Source organism: Manacus vitellinus, unplaced genomic scaffold (assembly GCF_001715985.3).
Source record: "Manacus vitellinus isolate BGI_N305 unplaced genomic scaffold, ASM171598v3 scaffold_40_pilon, whole genome shotgun sequence".
NCBI lineage: Eukaryota > Metazoa > Chordata > Aves > Passeriformes > Pipridae > Manacus > Manacus vitellinus.
Window position 1 is genome coordinate 7,087,124 of NW_021940541.1, and position 17,954 is coordinate 7,105,077.

Below are 17,954 nucleotides of genomic sequence, written 5' to 3' on the forward strand. Positions count from 1 at the left end.
GGCTGAGCTCTGCACACCCATCCAGGTGAGGGTGGTGGCTCATCATGGCTGAGCTCTGCACACCCATCAGGTGAGGGTGGTGGCTCATCATGGCTGAGCTCTGCACACCCCCGGGACTGCAGGGCAGGGAAGGCAGCGGGAGAGCCGCAGTGGGTGCTCCAGGGCACTGCAGCCCCCCCGCACTCCCGAGGGTCTCCCGGCGGGTGGGTGTGAGCCCTGGGAGCCGTCCCGCACACTCTGCAGCGTTCCCGGCCCGCAGCCCAGCCAAAGGAGAGCTCGGGGGGCGGCTCAAACGCGCTACCGCACCACTGCCCTGCTGGGGATTTACTTACCGGGTTTTGGTTCTGCCAAACCATTAACGCTGTTGGGGATTGTTGCTATTTTAATTCATGAGATATAGGTCTAAATATTTGTCAGACTCGAGCTCCTTTGCTTAGACTATACCACTTGACAACAGTAGGGAATATATTAATATTGCTGAGGCAGTTAAAATTCATAGTTCTGTACTTAGAAAAGTGCATTCTGTGCAAATACTTCCTTAGCAAAAAAAAAAATTCCTGTCTATGTTTCTGTTTTTCACAACGATTATTTATGAGCAAGGGAGAGATTTCAAAAACCTCAAAATATTTTCAATAAAAAAACTTTCAACTGAAACCTTTGTTCTGTAGTGTGCTTGTCAAGTGCTGCTACCCTTTGTATAGAGCACTGAAAATTATTAGAAGCAAGAGAGTAAAATGACTTCGTTCTCCTTCATGTTTCTTTTTCTTGGGCTTAATAAAATTCTTGCAAACCCTATCCTTCCTTTCTTCCTCTCCTTGTGTCTCTGCCTCCCCTTCAGACTGCATTTCTTTATTCTAGCTTGATTGATACCTGAGCAAGTGAGAAGTGGCTCTAATGAACTGTTAAGCATTTAACAGTGCCGTGGTACAGTGTAAAAAGAAGATGCAGACCCTGAAATGCAGGCAGGCAGATGCATACAAGTGGCTAAGGCTGAATGTGCATCGTCAACTTCGGGTTTTTTGGGGTTTTATTTAGGGCTTACCCATGCAATTGTAGTTTTCCAAACACATTTTGCTGGAAATGTAACATACAAAAGAGAGTTGTGAGCAATATATGTTTAGGGGCTTGAGTGAGGTGGGGTATTTGGCCTAAAATTCCATTTTGGCAGCTTTTCTACATGTTATATGCATGGGTTTTGTTTTGTTCCTTTTGCACTGTGGGCTTCAAGATTTCAACCAATTAATTCTGCAAAAAAAGCCTAATGTAGGCTACTCCTCAAGAAGGGGTCTATTTTAACATTCAGTAAACAGATAATCCATTAGGACAACAATATACATTGTGGCAAGTGCTATCCTAGGTTTTTTTTGTCAGCCCTTATTTATAGGCTTTTGATTTCGCTTCCCTCCTGTGGTGCAGTTTCAATCATTCTCCCTCCAATCTTTGTTCCCGTATTCATTGCAGGCTGAAAACAAAGTAAGAAAGAAGCTCATACGTAGATTTCTATTCTTGGCCAGTTCTTCCTCTATAGCCAGAAGGCGGTTGTATTTGGTCACCCTTTCTCCGCGGGAAAGACCTCCCAACTTGATAAACCTGGCACCCAGTCCAACGGCCTGAAATGAGAAAGTGTGCATTTTGAAACCCCACAGTTTGGGAAGTGAAGTCATTTTTTAATTATTAAACATGGTATCCTACTTCTAATTTAACACCCTCATCTTTCTACAGAGAAAAACCCCGCAATAAGTAGAAATAAAATCTCTTAATTAAAGATTTGCTGGGTGCAAACAATAATTTTCACTGGCATATGAAATGAAATTTTATTTGCAAATGTAGCTTTAGTACAAAAAGACTAAATATAACAGTCTTAAGAATTTTTGCTAAAAATATTATTACTACACAGGAATGTTTTAAGTAACTCACAATTTTTTATTAACTAATGCAACCAAACAGATCATACACACTCTTGAATATACTCCCCGCCTTGGCAAATTTCCTGCACGTTCTCTTTAAACTCAATAAGTCTCTGTGAGGAAAAAAACCAACTCTCTAGAAAAAGCCCATTTTGTAAAACACTGTTTCTTTCTGAAGCACAAAAAGGCTTTCTCCTTAAAAAATTGTACATGTTAAAAGCAGTATTTTGGCAATTCTGCAATTGAACAGCTTTCAATACCTACCAGATCCACGAGGCTGTCATCAGAAGATTCTCCATCTGGGCTTCCTAATATGGTAATATGTCTCTGACCTATATATAACGGGAGTGAAAACTTTCATTAGCGTATATTTTATATATTCAACACAGAAACTGTTTGGACTTCTCATTCATTTTTTACCCTTGGGTTGTCTAAGCTTAAATACAGGCAGGAGTAACCCAGTGAAACCCATTTCATAAAAATGTAAGCGATATTAGTTTGCTGCATTAACATTGTGCTTTATTTTCAGCATGGATAAGGGAATATCCTCTCCTAGTTTCTGTCTCTCACCGATCTGTCTGATCAGGCTAGAAGGCTGTTCTATTTATTTTAAATGTACTCCTCAATATAGTAATGATTTTTCTTCACTGTAAAAAAGAGTTTACAATCCTGACTGAATGAAATCTTTTAGTTGCTATTTACTCTCTTTGATATAGTGATTCCGGGTGTTTTTAAGGAATAAGGAAAGAGCTTAGATGTATTAAATTTGTTCATCTATCCCTTGGGTATAAAAATGAGTAAAGAAAAAGTGATACAAAGAAAAATCTTACATAGGAAACTGCACAAGTTCTTAGTACTGTTACCATGAAGGCTCAATAATTTGTAGTCAATAATCTGCATAAACCACAATTTTAAACATTTTGGACTTGTTTGGATTTTTTAATTAAAAATACTAGTAATAGTCAAAATTCAGATTAATTGACCACATCTTTTTTATTTTCTTTAATTCTGATATCTAACTGTGTAAAACTTAGCTGCAGTGTCAAAGGGCACCCACGTTCAAAACATCCACAATGTATTAACTGACTATAGTTGAAGCCTTGAATGCGGTTTTAAGCCCCTGGACAGACATCTGTGAATCAAAACATGAATTTCAGTTTCTTCTGACAAATGCTTTCTAAATTAGAAGTGGCTATAAGTAAATAAAGAAATGTAATCTTTACAGATGTAGCTTGTAGGGTTTGAAAGGCAGTCTTTCCCCCCTCTACTCACCATCGAGAATTCCAGTAACTTCTATGAGGTCTGATACCTTGGTTTCGTTAACATATTTCAGGACAACACCACTGCACACTGGTGTGTTTATGGTTTGGTCAGTTTTAAGTTTGGAAATACATGTGGCAGCATCTTCAGCAATCAGGTAACATTTGGAACCAAGGGCACAACATATGTTACTCCATTGTTCTCTGTCCTGCATAAAACAAATCAAGTAAATAACTAGAGTTTAAAAAACTAAACTGAATGAAAACTCTCAGGAGGTAAACATAATTTTAAAAAATTAAATAAATTTGGGTTCAATCCTAAAGATATCCTTCATATGAAAATATTATATTTTATACTATATTTTAAATCTGTCTACCTAAGAAAAACATACCACTGGGATTTTCCCTGGATTTTAAGATTTTGTTAGAAAACATATATGTTAATCTGGAATTAATCAACACTATTTGCATAAAATATAGTTTAATATATTTCAAATTAAATTAACTCTGGGGGATTGCTATTTTGATTTCCTTCCTGAAATTTATTTAATTTTAATGGACTATGAAATAATTTTCTATTGTTTTATTCAGATGTGTTAATATTTGAAGTGTCATACTAATTTGAATGTAAAATAATGCAACAGGAGACAGTCATAGACTCAATGACTTGTATCAGGACAGGATGATCAGAGCTGTAAGACTGACACATAGGGAACAGCAGAATACAACGCTCTCTTTCCAGCAAAGCTCCCTTTTTTAGGGTCTTTGTTTCTTGATTTTAATGCACTGTCCACATGGTACATGGTACAGGATAAATAAAGGACAGGGATATTTTAAAAATGAGAAAGAAGAAAATTATTATTTGATTGCTTTGTGACCACAGAATGCAAAGTTGAAAATATTTTTCTACTTCATAATTCTGCCAGTAGTGATTCTTGGTCTGTGTATCAGACAGACTTTTGTACCCATCTAGCTGCGATCTATATCAGAGTCCATTCCTGCACAGATTTCAAGCCTGTATGTATGTGAAAATGAAGTTTTGGACACCTGAACAAATGTTTAAACTTAAGCACTAAAGTGGTCTCGTGTCTGCCAATGAATTATTGAATTGGTACCAGAGCTAATCATCAAGGACCTACGGATCCATGGCAAACATGTGGCACAGGGAAACTCTGCAGACTTGCTAGGAGGAGGAGAAGCAGAGGAGCAGAGGCATTTTCCTTCATGGTTCTCTGATTCCAACTGTACTGCACCATCTGTAATTCTCCTGCAGACTCTCCTACTGCAAATATGTTTCTTCATAAGGTTTCTCAAGGAAGTTTGCAGCCCCAGCAGGAGTGGGGAATAATCTGATGCTTTGGAACATGGTAATTCAGAGAGTCAGACTGAAACAACACAGGGAGGCAAGGCTAACTAGAGAAAGGTAAGAGTAAGTGCAGATATTTGAAAAATGAACTTTTAACATTCTAGTTAAGCACAGAATCAGATGGATTTTGCAGTTCATCCATTTTAGAGTTATTGAGTCAAGTACTGGACAGATTCACAAAACCAACATCACTTTGCTTCTCCCTTCAATCACAGTCTTCGTGTTTTGTTCATGAAAATAAACAAAATTTTTATTAAGTTTTGCAGCTGCAGAATCTAGGTCTACAATTGTAGGTTCTCCAACAAAGTTTTTATCTTTTTTGCAATACATGACTTAATCTTACGTATAAATGTAAATATCTAAGGTTATGCAATCTGTCTCTTTCATCCATCCATAACTTGATATCATGCTTAATAGTATTTTATTTTATTGTTGTAGTCGGTTGGCCAGACTAATTAATTCCTCTAACTTTGATCACAGAGGTAACTACATGGTATCTTACTACCACTTTAAAAATTCTGCCAAGCAATGCTGCCAGTGACAGCACTGTTCTGGCTTTGGTTATAAATATCCATCAGAAGGAATTGCATCAGTATTTTTTTTTTGGTGATTCTAAGGAATATACAACTACGTCCAAACTTTTCCTTCTCTAATTTAATATAATAAAATATTATATTACACTTGAATTTTATAATTTGAATTGTTTGCATAAAAAGGAAAATGTAATCCAAATAATAGTGGTTTAACAACAAGAATCACACAAAAAAAGCAATTTTTTATAATTTTTAAAAATATTTCTACTGACTATTCTGTTCAGGCCAGGATTATTTTGCATCGAGAATTAAGTGAAAAGTATAGAAGAATGTAGAGTTATTGTCAATAAAAGACATGCAAATGAATTGTTAGATGCATTTTTATAGTGATATTTTGTGCTTAAAGACTCAAGAAACCAAAAGCCTTGTATTCTGCATATTTTGCAAAAATGAGAAAAGATCAGTGATGTGCCACTGAACAGTATTACCAGTTTTTCACAGGCTGCACTGTGGTATCTTACCTCTTTTCTTAAGGGATCTATTAATGCAATAATAAAAGGAAATTTATCAATCAGTTCTCCATACATAGCAACCATTTCATCAGGGCTTTTAAAAGTTCCAGTCAGTATTTCATATTTTCCTTTGTCCTAGAAAGTAAAGTAAAAAGCATAAAAGATAAGGAAGGTAAGAGATTAAAAACCAGAGTACTAATGTAAGCATACACATCTTGTGTATGCTTACATTTATTAAGATATGTGTGTTCTTCAGTCAGGAGGCATTTACTCCTCTGCTTCACTCTGTGTCTAAGTTGTTAGCATATTGTTATAGAAAACTGCTTAAAATGACAGTGGGTTCCAGTGGGCTCATGCCAAAGTCTCTGAACGATGTCACTGGCAAAACCAGAGGGACCTTTTTCAGCATTTTGTAGGCAACATTGCCAGTTTTACACTACAATATCATAAAGCCAGCAATATTTGACTTTTTCACTGAATCTCGCCTGCAAAAAATCTCATTTTTCACTTGCAAAAAAAGGTCTTTTTTTTTTTGTCCTTATTTTCATAAAGAAAATATTGTTGGGGAAACGAGTTCACCCTCAGTGCTCAAAACCAAGATACTGCCTTTCCTTGTCTCTTTCCCCTTTCAAAAAAAAAAGACAAGTTTAAAACCAGTCTCTTCATTCTGGGAATCACAAACTGCAGCCTAGGAAGAGTATTAAAGGCAAACTGTCAAACTGTGCCACAATACCCACTGTTTTAGTGACTTTAACAGTTCAGTAACAGAAAGTTACAGAATTACTGATAATTCAAGAGTTAAGATTTTGTACACTCTTGTTATAAGCTACAGACATCACAGTCAGGAGAGCAACTGCTTTCAAGAAAGATATTGGTAATGGAATCTTTGGCACTATAGAACACCCAAATACACAAAATCTCATGAGCTATTAAATGGAATAGAAAGTTTCTTTTTCTGCTTAGAAAAAAAAAACCTGATTGATCTTGGAACAAGGGTTAGAACTGTAAGACTTCATCTGGAGATAAATAAATTTTGTCAAAAATATTAAAAAATGAAAAATTAAAAAATGAATGTTGAGGCACAACGAGATGAACATTAATGTGTGTACAAACTTACCATAGAAAAAATAAATGGATATGTCAGGGTAGTTTGAAGAAAACAACAGATGTAGTATAATATAATGGAAAAATGAGCCTCTAGTGGTGTTAAGGAATTACAGAAGTATACTTGTGTAAATAATTTCTTGTTCTTCATCTTTAAAATAAAGGTGGATAGAATATAATTATTTAATTTATACCTCGTGTTGAAATTAAAAAAAAAAACAACCAACCAACCAAACCAGGATTTGCTGCTTTATACCTTAATTCCAAATTGGCTGAGGTGTAATGTGAAATGAAGCTGGTTTGTTAAACAGAGCATGCAGGAGGTGTTTACCCATTAAAGCAGTTTGCTATATTTGATACAAAGTGATCTGAAAAATTGTGTTAAATAAATAGAGAAAAGGAATAAACTTGGCTGATACAGGCAGGCTTATACCATTTGAATGATTCAAGTGAAGCCATGGAGGTACCAGAGAACCCTGTAGAAGGACATGAGCTGTAAGAGGGGTCTGCCTTGGCCCAGTGAGCCTTATCCTCACAAGGTACCACCAGGATGTTGGTACTGGGAAGGAGGAACACACGTTCTCACTGCTCCTGCTGTGTCAGGCTGCATGTCCCATCCCCTTGCACTCCCAATCCAATGACATATCTGCCACACTTGTAGGACTGATTCAACCATCATTTTTAAATGCAGAGGTAATTCTTTTCATTTGCTTGATTGCTACCTTAAAAATGGAGCTAGAAGCTTCTAGGTGAGTTTGTAATGCAATAATAAATAATGTTAACAAATAGCTACGTTCCTTTTGAAACCCAAGAAAATAGATATTGAGAAATAACTTACATAATCCATTAATTCATGAGCAGCACAATTTATTGCTAAGTACACATCTGTTCCTAGCTCCAGACCTATGTTGCTGCAAGCTGTTTGCATAACGAGTAGCAGTTGTTCTACATCATCATATCCTGTTGTTAGGCAACCTAAGTGTGATATTCTTTTTAAGAACTGTGGCTGAAAACAAAACAAAAAAGAATCACTTCATTTACAAACATATATATAATATATATACTCACTATCATTTCAGTCTGCATTTAATCTTCAAATTATAAATCTCAAAAATTGCATTGGCAGCCTTAAGGACAATTCTCTAGGAAAGAGGGATAATCAATTGCTAATGAGTAGAGAGCTAACAGTCCTTGGAAATGTGTCTCATCATGTAGTTCTTCATCCTGTATGGCCAGTACTGGTTTACAAGAAGATTTTAAAGGTACTCTTAACAACTACTGAATTGTCACAAATGCTCCAGTGCTGCAGACCACCCCTTTGCCAAAAAACATATTCTCCACTTTTAAACAGCTTTTAGCCATTTATCCTCAACTGCAACTTTGATATTGACTCTGTGGAGTGTTCAAGAAACCCTAGAATCTTCTGAGAATTCTAGAAGGAACAAATTTAAGAGAGGGGAAATACCTCTAGCCCAGCTACATGCAGTTATACTTCAGGGACAGTATTCCTGGAAATGTGCCACAAGCCGAGTTGTATTGAGCAAATATTTCACATGTTCTTCTGTTGTCAGGGTTTTTTGTAGGTTTTTAAAACACTGATTTTTAACTTCAAAGTCTGTGAATTTTGGATTATAAAGAATGACATTAAACTGCCTAGAAAGCAGCAGGATATAATCCTGGGTTAGACTGGAGAGATCAACTGGAAGGCATCAGTTTTGACAAGAGATAGAGAATTAACTACAGACAGAACAGGTACTTAGCTATGGAGGACATAGGAATGTTTCTTCACATAAAAATTGGAAAGAAAACGCAGGTCAAATTGTTATGAGATTATTTTGTAGCAACATGCAAGACAATCTGACCTGTTGCTTGTGGAGCACAAAGCTGCAGCAATAGACAGCCAGAAAGGCTGCAGTCTTCCTGCAATTAACCTCAGATAGAGGTTGAGTCTGCAGTTCCAGGTGATTTTCAAGGTATCCATACATTGTGTCTTGTTACATTCCACTAAAAGCATTGTTTCTCTTTATAAAAACATTTTTCTCTATCTAGCATTTACTTCTATAAGTAAATAGAAGTTCTTGTTCACTGCCTACTTTGTCATTTTTCTTTTTTTTTCTCCCCATAAAAGTTAAAACTAACCTTGTGCTTTTATCAGTTTAAACTTCAGTTTAATTACTACCTCCTTTAGTATTCCTTTGTTGAAAAAAATGGATTTTTTTCCAGAGAATCTAATGCATTTTTTCCTTGTGTATATCTTATGGAATTATTCTAACTAAGGCCAGCAACTTAATGATGAAGAATTTTGTGTTGTGTAAGCAAGAATAAAATAGAAAAACTTTTGTTCATCCTTTCTTTTGTATACTCCACAAAAGTGACAATTCTCACTTGATAATATTTTAATAATCTCAGATTGGAGAGAAAACCTTCATGGCATTTCCATGCCACAATTTGGAAAACTCATCTGTAAACCACAGGTTTTGAAGTGATAAAAAAAGATCATTCGAGTCATATAAAATAATGTTCTGTGTTCTGTTGTGAGTGTTGCCCTTCAGCTACTGGTTTGTATCTGCCATTATCTGTAACCTCAGACTGGAACTGGGAATTGGATGCAGCACAATTAAGAGGGGAGTTATTCTCCCAGGGTTAGGAAACAGCACTATTGTTCCACAGGAAGGGAAGGTATAGTCAGAAGGATCTAAATTATTATGTAAGATATGAGCATTTGGAATATTTAGGTCTTGCCTTGACCTTTCCAAAATGGTGATGTAGATTAATGCTTCATTTCTTAAGAATATTTTGGTTCTCTGCTGTTGCTAATACCTTGTTGAAGGCTTAAAATGAAAATCTCATTTCTTACCAGACTTTTCTTCCCTGAATTTTGTGCTTTTCCTTTTTTACCGTCTGCTGGTTGAGGACCAGGCTGTTGAGGGTGAAAGAAGAAAGAAATCAATTCCATGGAAAAATACAAAGATGACAGAAAGACCTCAGGAAAAAAAGGAAAGAAAAAAAAAAGACTGACTGAATTTTGGTCTAAAGAGATTACAAATGCTTAAGCTAGGAAATAACTCCTATTTAGTCTTAAATACTATCAGCAACTATCCAGTTTTATTTTGTGCTGGTGACTCATTTCAAATGTTTATTTCTACGTGAGCATCAGTCCAACCATCATTTGTTTTTCAAAACATTCTCACCCAGCCCATCAAAAATACAGTGAATCTCAGAAATGAGAATCTAGACTGTACTTGGAGAAACCCAACAACCTTGCTTTCCAAAAAGCATATGCACACACCAAGACTGATATACTGCTACAGTAATAGTACCTTGAATAAAACATGTTGTGTGTGAGAGGCATAGCAAGATCAGAACTATATATATTGTACATTCATTCCAATATGATTCACTTCCAGTATATTTCCTCAGGTAAACAGAAAGTCTTACTATGCTTAGAACAATGTTTTATTCTATATTTTCAAACGTAGTATCACCAAATGGCCAATGTTTTACTCATCTGCCAGAGAAACACATCTTCTGTTCTGTGTCATGACATATAAAAGCTAAGTGTTCCATGTTTATGTTTAAAAGGACAGTAGTAGCAGATCAAATGAAGTATATCACTTTATTAGGACACATTTTTATTGTACCATTTTGCCTGGAGACTCCAACAGTCTTGTCATTTCCTTCTGAATATCCAGAACTCTTTCTATGCCCTGAAATTAAACAACAATAATCTTCAAAATAAAGTTATATTATTTCATTTTAGCAGCTTAAATCAGAAAACACTTATTCTAAATACAAATCTTAATATAAAGTCTTAAAAAAAAAACAACACAACTATTACAGACTCCTTAACACAGTCTCTCCACTCACAAAATGCAGCCAAGTGCCCAGCCATAAAGGGTTAGTAGCAGTGGAATGAACAGGAATATTTGATCATAATGCTGAATGGGACAGCAAGAAAAGCGGCCTCTTCCCCAAATGTAGCCCTTCCCAAATCTAGCAAGTAAACAGCATCCAGGTCTGCATAATATCTGAGAAGATGATAATCCCTGTTCAAATTGTGACTCTAAGACTTCCTAACTGGAAACTCTGAGAAGATTGAATGCATTTACTTCAGAATATTTCCAGGAAGCACAAAAAAAATCACTTTCTTAATTTTTAAACAGTGGGGAACACTCCAGTTAAATGAATCCATTGCTTTTAATGCAAGACTCGTTTTCTTTTTCAGCTGAGTTAGTAAAATTCAGTAAAACTAGTAAAACCTGGTAAATCACAATTGAGATTTCCTCAAACTGTGCCAGTAAAGGAATACTGAAGGGGGCAGAAGTCAGTCACAGCTGACAACACATCAACACGGGAGGAACAGGCTGTTTTGAACGGCAGCAAACAGCTTGTTACCCTCCCATGAGCGCTAGGAGGCATTCTGGCTTTGAATGGCACAGAATTAGCAACCTTATTAACAGCTCTTGGTGACAATTCGAAAAAGTTAAAGGAAAAGCAAAAAGAAAGAGAATCGAGCTCAGCTATTTGTTCAGGTCACCAGCATACAAAGCAGAAATCACAGCCCTAATGAAGCATCTCGTGCCGATATATTCTTTAATACAACACATGGCTAAACAAAAAGAGAGGGTTGATCCATCTGTCTCACTCATCCTTCTTGCTCTTTGTACTCCCTTCTATCTTCACAATTTCATTTTGAAGCAACTTATTTCCACACATTTTATGCTTTCCTGTGAATTTGTTGAGTTTTGTTGTTTTTTACGCTATATCAATCAACTGATACATACATTTTTAACTTGAAATATTTCTGGTTTTTGTTTTAAATCTTCATCTTATTGCTTGATTTAATATTATTTGTGTTAGAATTCTGCAAATTTGACAAATTTAGCATTTGTTAAAACTTCGGCCTTGCAAGCAAACAAAAAAATAAAAAATACAGTTTCTACGGACTATATTGAAAAGACCTATATACTTATTTACACACATAGTTAGTATGGTGTCTGTAGAACACATTTATAAAAAAACAAAAATGAAACAGTACCTGTTTGAGTGACAACTGAACTGGTGGTATAAGCATAACTTCTTTCACTAATTTCAGCTTTGAAGGTGACATTTTTTCACAGTTCAGCAGAGTAACCATTGGGAGTGGTAGAGTCATTTCTTCAGGTGACTCCTGTAATTGGGAGTACCGGGTGAAAATAAAAATGTAAAAATCAAAATAATTCTTATATATTTTAATTATGGCATGAGGTTCAAAGACTGCTACAGGCAATGGTGTTCTATGAGACAAATGTAATGACACTGTCACGAGGCACTGTTGGCTTCAGAATTCAACAACAACTATGATAACTGGGATAAAAGAAACAAACTGGCAAAAGCCACATGTACCTGCTCATGTTTCAGCAGTGCAATATGTGAGTACAGCGGGATGTGGCTGATGGTGGCCCCAGCCTTTGCTATGGCAAGGGATGTTCCCCCAATGGCCAAGCTGCCACACAGCACCGGCTCAGCAGGGTCTGCAGGGGGGATGGGTCTCTCTGCCACTGATGACTTCTTTCCTACAAGACAGAGAGTAGCAGCTAAGTATTTTCTTGTTTTTAAACACATGCTTCTGTATCACAGTTATATGAGTAAATACGATATTGTCATTTCAGGGTGTACTCAATGTATTAACAAATAATAACTTTTTTTTTTTAAACTTCATCTTATCAGTTGTTTTATATGGAATGACCTTACAAGTAAGCAAAGCGTCTGTCCTTGCTCTGGTTTCAAATTTATTTCAATTCTGTTTCTTTTGGAGAACTTTCAGACACTGAAATCTGTATTTTTATTTATCTATGTTTACATCCAATAACATTATATAATTTTTCAGGTTCCTTTCAAAAGCATGTTTTCAGTCTTCTTTATTGTAATCCTTCAATTCTCAGCTTTTGCATAAACAACTTGGAAGACTACATTATAACCTATTGGGAGTATGCATACTTGATTTCTTCTAATGATGACTGTGAAAAAAATTAGGCCTGTTTTAGCTGGAATTTCCAAAGAGAAAACAGATCTTTTAAATATTACACATCCATAGTCATATTACCTTTTCATAAGAATTTATTTCCCTTACAGATACAGTAACTTTTTCAAAAAATGCTTAAAACAAAGCACTTCTCACCATCCTCTTTATTGGCTACAGTTCTTACATGAACATGTACAATGAGCACCTACCTGAAGCTGACTCCCAAGTAAACCTGACTATTTCCTTTAGATCCTAATAGGAGTGTCATACAAATTCTGATTTCAATAAAATATAAATACTACAGCATACAACTGACATTTTAGGAGAAAATGTTCTTAATGGGTCCTTAATTGGATATGCAGATTAGATTATACCTCTTTTGCATACTATGCACAGATTCTATACCTTTTACATTGAGGATGAAGAGCTGCACACAGACATCAGAGCAACTCAGACACAGGGCAGAGTTTTTCAGAGACCCTTCACCCTACACTACTTTGTAACTGGCATAAACCACAACATAGATGTTCCTTCCGCAGGAACCTGCTGGAAGTCACCATCTGTTAGTGGTCTCCTGTAACAACAAGTAGCTTAATAACCATTGGCTCCAAATAGTCAGGCACTGAGTCTAATAATAATATGACAGTCCATGTCATAATTAGTGAAAACAAGTAATATATGTATCAGCAGAAGCTTGACTGAAAGTGTAATATACACCAGGCTAACATGTGGGTGGACCTGACAACTGCAGAAGTTACATTTCAGGTCAAAGATGAACTTACTGTGCACACATCTAACATATGAACTGGGAGGTTTTACTGATAGCATATGATAGTTATAACCAAAGTGATAACAAATAATAATATACCAACATTTTCTGCCCTTATAATAAATGGCAACAAGACTTTTTTTTCTGAGTTTAATGCATATATGGAGATAACATATGGTGCTTTCTTCCTTTGGGTTGGTTTTTTTTTTTGGCCATGTGTTTTTACCTTCTTTTTCTAGTCTCACACCATTTTTTCCTTTAGTAGGATTGTTTTCTTACTTCTTTTTACTCCATACTGCCCATCATTCCCATCTCATCCCCTTCCTTCTTTCTCTTTTGCTTTTCTCTGTATTTCCTCCTTTTCTCAGTGTTAGAAGGAAACTTTCCTTCTTCCCTCTTTCAGTTGTTTTCAACTTATCTTAATTCTATTTCTATTTTCTTTTCTTATCATTTTCATTTTTATTCATTTGCATCCTCCTCCATTCCTATTCCTCACTTTGAAGAGTAATAACCTCCTGTCTAAGCCAACTGTAAAACAAAGGCAGAAACTCTGTTCAACCAATGCATGTGAATGATGAGAAAACCGTATTTTTCCCTCCCTCATTTTGCTGCAGAAACTGTTGTGATCAAAAAGGGCAGGAGAGAGTAACCAAACCCTTTGAACATGAGACAGTGTGTCATGTGTTCTGAAGTATCCCATGTCCACAGAATACATCAGAAAGTTATTTAGGACATTTATCAATATCTGTATCGCAGAAAACATTAAAATCAAATAAACAAAAACCTGTTTTTGCTGATTTTTTTTTCCCAGGTGGTGTTGCTGGGGATGGAGTCCGTGGAGGAAGGGCAAGAGTGGCTTCTTCTTCTTCTTCTTCTTCTTCTTGCCTTTGAATTTTCTTTTTTTCTTCTACCTTGTTTGTAAAGTATTCACTGAGGGAAGAGGCATAAAAATTACTGGCTTAAAATATTGTTAGACATGTGACAAGTAGACACACACAATACAAGCTAAAGAACATGCTAGGAAGTGGATTAAATTAAGCATTTATTTGAGCTTCTGCCATTGGTTCACTACGTGAAGCTGGAGAGGTCAGTACATTTATTATATCATTATTTTTTGGTAGTCATCTGCAGGACTGGTTAAACAAAAAGAACCACAAGTAAGTATCACAAACCTTAACACATGCTTTTTAAATCACACTGGTTTGAAAGTCAGCTCTGAGCAGACAATCTTAGCATGAAAGATGTATTTGCTTTGCGTGGGCAGTAACAGATCCTGGCATAACTTCCTGACATACAACAGCCTGGCCAAGGTTGCTAATCCAAGAGCTCAGTTGTACACTGGTTATCCAACTGGTTGCAAACTAAGAGGTGGCTGAATTTCAATTACATGCATGAACTGGAAACTTTAGGCAGGGGTCACAGACATCCAAATCAGGGAAACTGAGTATGTAAGATATGTAAAGTAGTGTAAACAATGCATTAAAATCTTATTTACACTCACTTTCCAATTGAGTCCTTATTCCCTTCATCAAGGTTTTCCCAAAGCTAGTCCATGTGGAAGGCAACTAGGTTTGTTCAATACAGTCTGTGTTCAGTGTGGCAGCCCAACCTCTACCCCTTCCACACAGGGTCATTTCCCTCAGGGGTGCAGCTGAAGGGAACATTTCCAACTCCAGAAGAGGATGTGAGGCCATATTACTGCTGCCAGGGTGCAGACAGCCATACTGTTGCCAGGTGGCTTCATCTAAGTGTACTTTAAAAATACATTCAAATCCATCTGTGATACTTTTACCTTATATATTTTTTTTCTTATAAAAGCCAGACATATTTCTTTGAATGGATAAATATGGCTGTTGTTTTTTACTTTGGGATGCTCTCAAGAAGAAATATTTATATGAAAAATAAACATGGATGTTTATTAAAGAAACTGTATTTCCAAAGAAACTAATTACCCTAGTAAGATGTCTTCTGGAGCAGTTTGCTCAGAAAGAAAGCTCCACCAGGACGTGAAAGCTGCACACATATACATGTTTTTGTGGATTAGCTCAATGCAGCAGACTCACACCCAGGCCATTTGCACCACTTGCCTTTTGCAGGGCCATAAACAGAAGTGCAGTTGCAGTTTGAAAAAACCTCCCTACTAAATTAAACCGGCACTGAACAAATTTCTTAAATGTTGCCTTTGACTCATGAATGTGTTCAGGTATTTTTTTCTTAGACACCCTTATTTTTGTATCCCATGGATGAAACCTTGTAAAAAACAGCATGATTTTCATATCAAAATTATGAAACAAGCAGACAATAATATAGTGCAATGGATCTGAGACATATGTTACCACCTAAAAATATAAAGAATAATAGTAGAAAACACTAAATATTCTATATGCTTTTCATTAACAACACAAATAATATAAATTACACAAATAAATTATATTATATATAAAATTATATACATAAATAATATAATATAAAATTATATAAATAGTATTTTATATAAATTATTTGTATATTTCAAATGCATTAATTTGCATAATATGCAAGACCTACCCAAGCATCTTATCAACTTGACACTGGTCAGTAGGCTCCAAGTCCCTCAGCATTGTGTTGAGTGACTCATTGACCCATTCCACAGCAGTATTAACAGTGTCATTTCTTTCTTTTTCATCAGCTTCAATTTTTTCAGGTAAAGCATTTTCAGGTATTTGAGAATGGCAAGACATTACAGTGGAACAAATCCTCTGCATAAATAATAATTAAAAAAAACCCCAATGTATAAAGGTTTTAAACACCATTTAATTTCTAACTTTGAAATGTCATTTGAAAGACTAAGAAGTATATGTCCTTACCAACTCTACAAGTACATATCTCCAAATCTACTGCTTGCTCCACTTACCTTTTTTCATCCTGCACCTTCTTTCTAGCTTCTTATACTTTGGTAATCACAGACATTATTCAAGTTTTTTGATCTAAATTATAAGTACGTAGGCAAAAACCTTCTGACAGATCTCTTTATATATATATTATGCTATTAGAATAGAATGGAGTTATTTTAAGGACCATAGTCATTAGGACATCTTTTATTGCAGCTGTTTGTAGCCTACTGTACCATGATTCATCAGCATTCATGCTTAATGCTATCCCTCATGGTCAGTTACTGTTGTCTTAGAAAATTTAAGCTCATCTTTCTGTACTGATGAAGAATAAATGATATTAAAAGAATTCACTTAAGGAAGACATCATTTACAAATTTCACAGTTGCCTGCATTAATAGTGTTAACTTTATACACTGTGAATACCTGTGAAGCTACATTTAATTCAAGAAAGAAGGGAACCATAGTTTAACTGAGGGAAAGTAGAAATAATTACTCCAAAATAGCTACAGCTGCAAAGACAGTAACTTGAATATTTCAGGTTGAGGGAGAGATGCACCACCAATTTTGCATTGCAGGTGCTGGAGGGATATGTTTGACTTAACTATCACCCACATCAACCTATTAGCTTGGTGTAAAAAAAGTGCCTTCACTTATACTGTGCTTTTCACCTGTGCTGTGTTTTTCTGAAAGACTGTCACACAAAGAGAAATATAAAGATAAGAAAATTAAAGAAAAAGGTAAAAGGAAAATGAACTTACAAGGCTAGTATGGAATGTAAGGAAAAGCTACATGAAGACAGATAAAAACTTAATATACAAAGATGCACTCATATCCCACTCATAAAATATTGTCTAATTCATGGAAAAGAAAATTTTCATAGTTGCTGCCACTGTCTAACTTTTCAGGACACCTTTTTTTTCTAAGTTACAATACTCAACTCTTGAGTCACAGGGATTTATATCTCCTCATGAAGATGGGAAATAAAATGTTCCTTGGGATGTGAGAATGTCACCTCTTCCTGACATTGTCCTATTCAAATAAATAAAACAGGAACAGCTCATACCTTCTCATAGTTTTTAACTGTACAGTATATTTCCACTTCTAATGTTGGCTGACCAACTCCATCAAGAACTTTTCTTCCAACTAATTTGCATATTACTGGAGCTTTTGAAGATTTAGAAAGGTAGTTAGCCTTAAATGAAAGAGAAAGAACTTCATTAAAAGTCAATTTCCAGGCAAAGAGGTTTTTATTCCACGAAATATATTTCAGTCAAGTCCACCACTGAACAAATCCATTATGGGTCGCTTCCAACTCAGCATATTCTATGATTCTATGATTTATATGTTACAGCAAGTTTTGAGCCCTGTGAGAAAGGTGAAAACCAAGACTTCTGGTAGGCAGTTCACTTTCTTCTTCCAACATGGTCTTTAATAGGCCTGATGAACTGTCATAATCCAGTATATTTTCACCTCTGTCCATAGGTAATACAATATTGCTTTAGAAAATTGATTAAGTCGCTATCTGAGGTTTACTACATACTTCCTTACTAGTTTCATTATTTAGTCTGGTATTGGAGAGTCACCAAACCATGACTTACCAAATGGAAAAACTGGAAACTCTTATAGC

General features: G+C 35.7%; 1 protein-coding gene across 1 annotated transcript in view; it reads right to left on the reverse strand.

The window, feature by feature from the left end:
- Positions 1–17,954, reverse strand: part of ENO4 (enolase 4) — a 21,352-nt gene that overhangs the window by 1,650 nt on the left and 1,748 nt on the right. The window contains exons 2-13 of the mRNA XM_029962016.1: positions 17,391–17,519; positions 16,002–16,192; positions 14,239–14,384; positions 12,067–12,236; positions 11,720–11,863; positions 10,323–10,388; positions 9,539–9,601; positions 7,520–7,687; positions 5,587–5,712; positions 3,180–3,375; positions 2,172–2,239; positions 1,493–1,610 (exon numbers count right to left, since the gene is read on the reverse strand). Of these exons, the coding sequence (XP_029817876.1) occupies positions 1,493–1,610; positions 2,172–2,239; positions 3,180–3,375; positions 5,587–5,712; positions 7,520–7,687; positions 9,539–9,601; positions 10,323–10,388; positions 11,720–11,863; positions 12,067–12,236; positions 14,239–14,384; positions 16,002–16,174 (1,438 nt within the window). The 5' untranslated portion in view covers positions 16,175–16,192; positions 17,391–17,519. The remainder of the gene's footprint in view (positions 1–1,492; positions 1,611–2,171; positions 2,240–3,179; positions 3,376–5,586; positions 5,713–7,519; positions 7,688–9,538; positions 9,602–10,322; positions 10,389–11,719; positions 11,864–12,066; positions 12,237–14,238; positions 14,385–16,001; positions 16,193–17,390; positions 17,520–17,954) is intronic.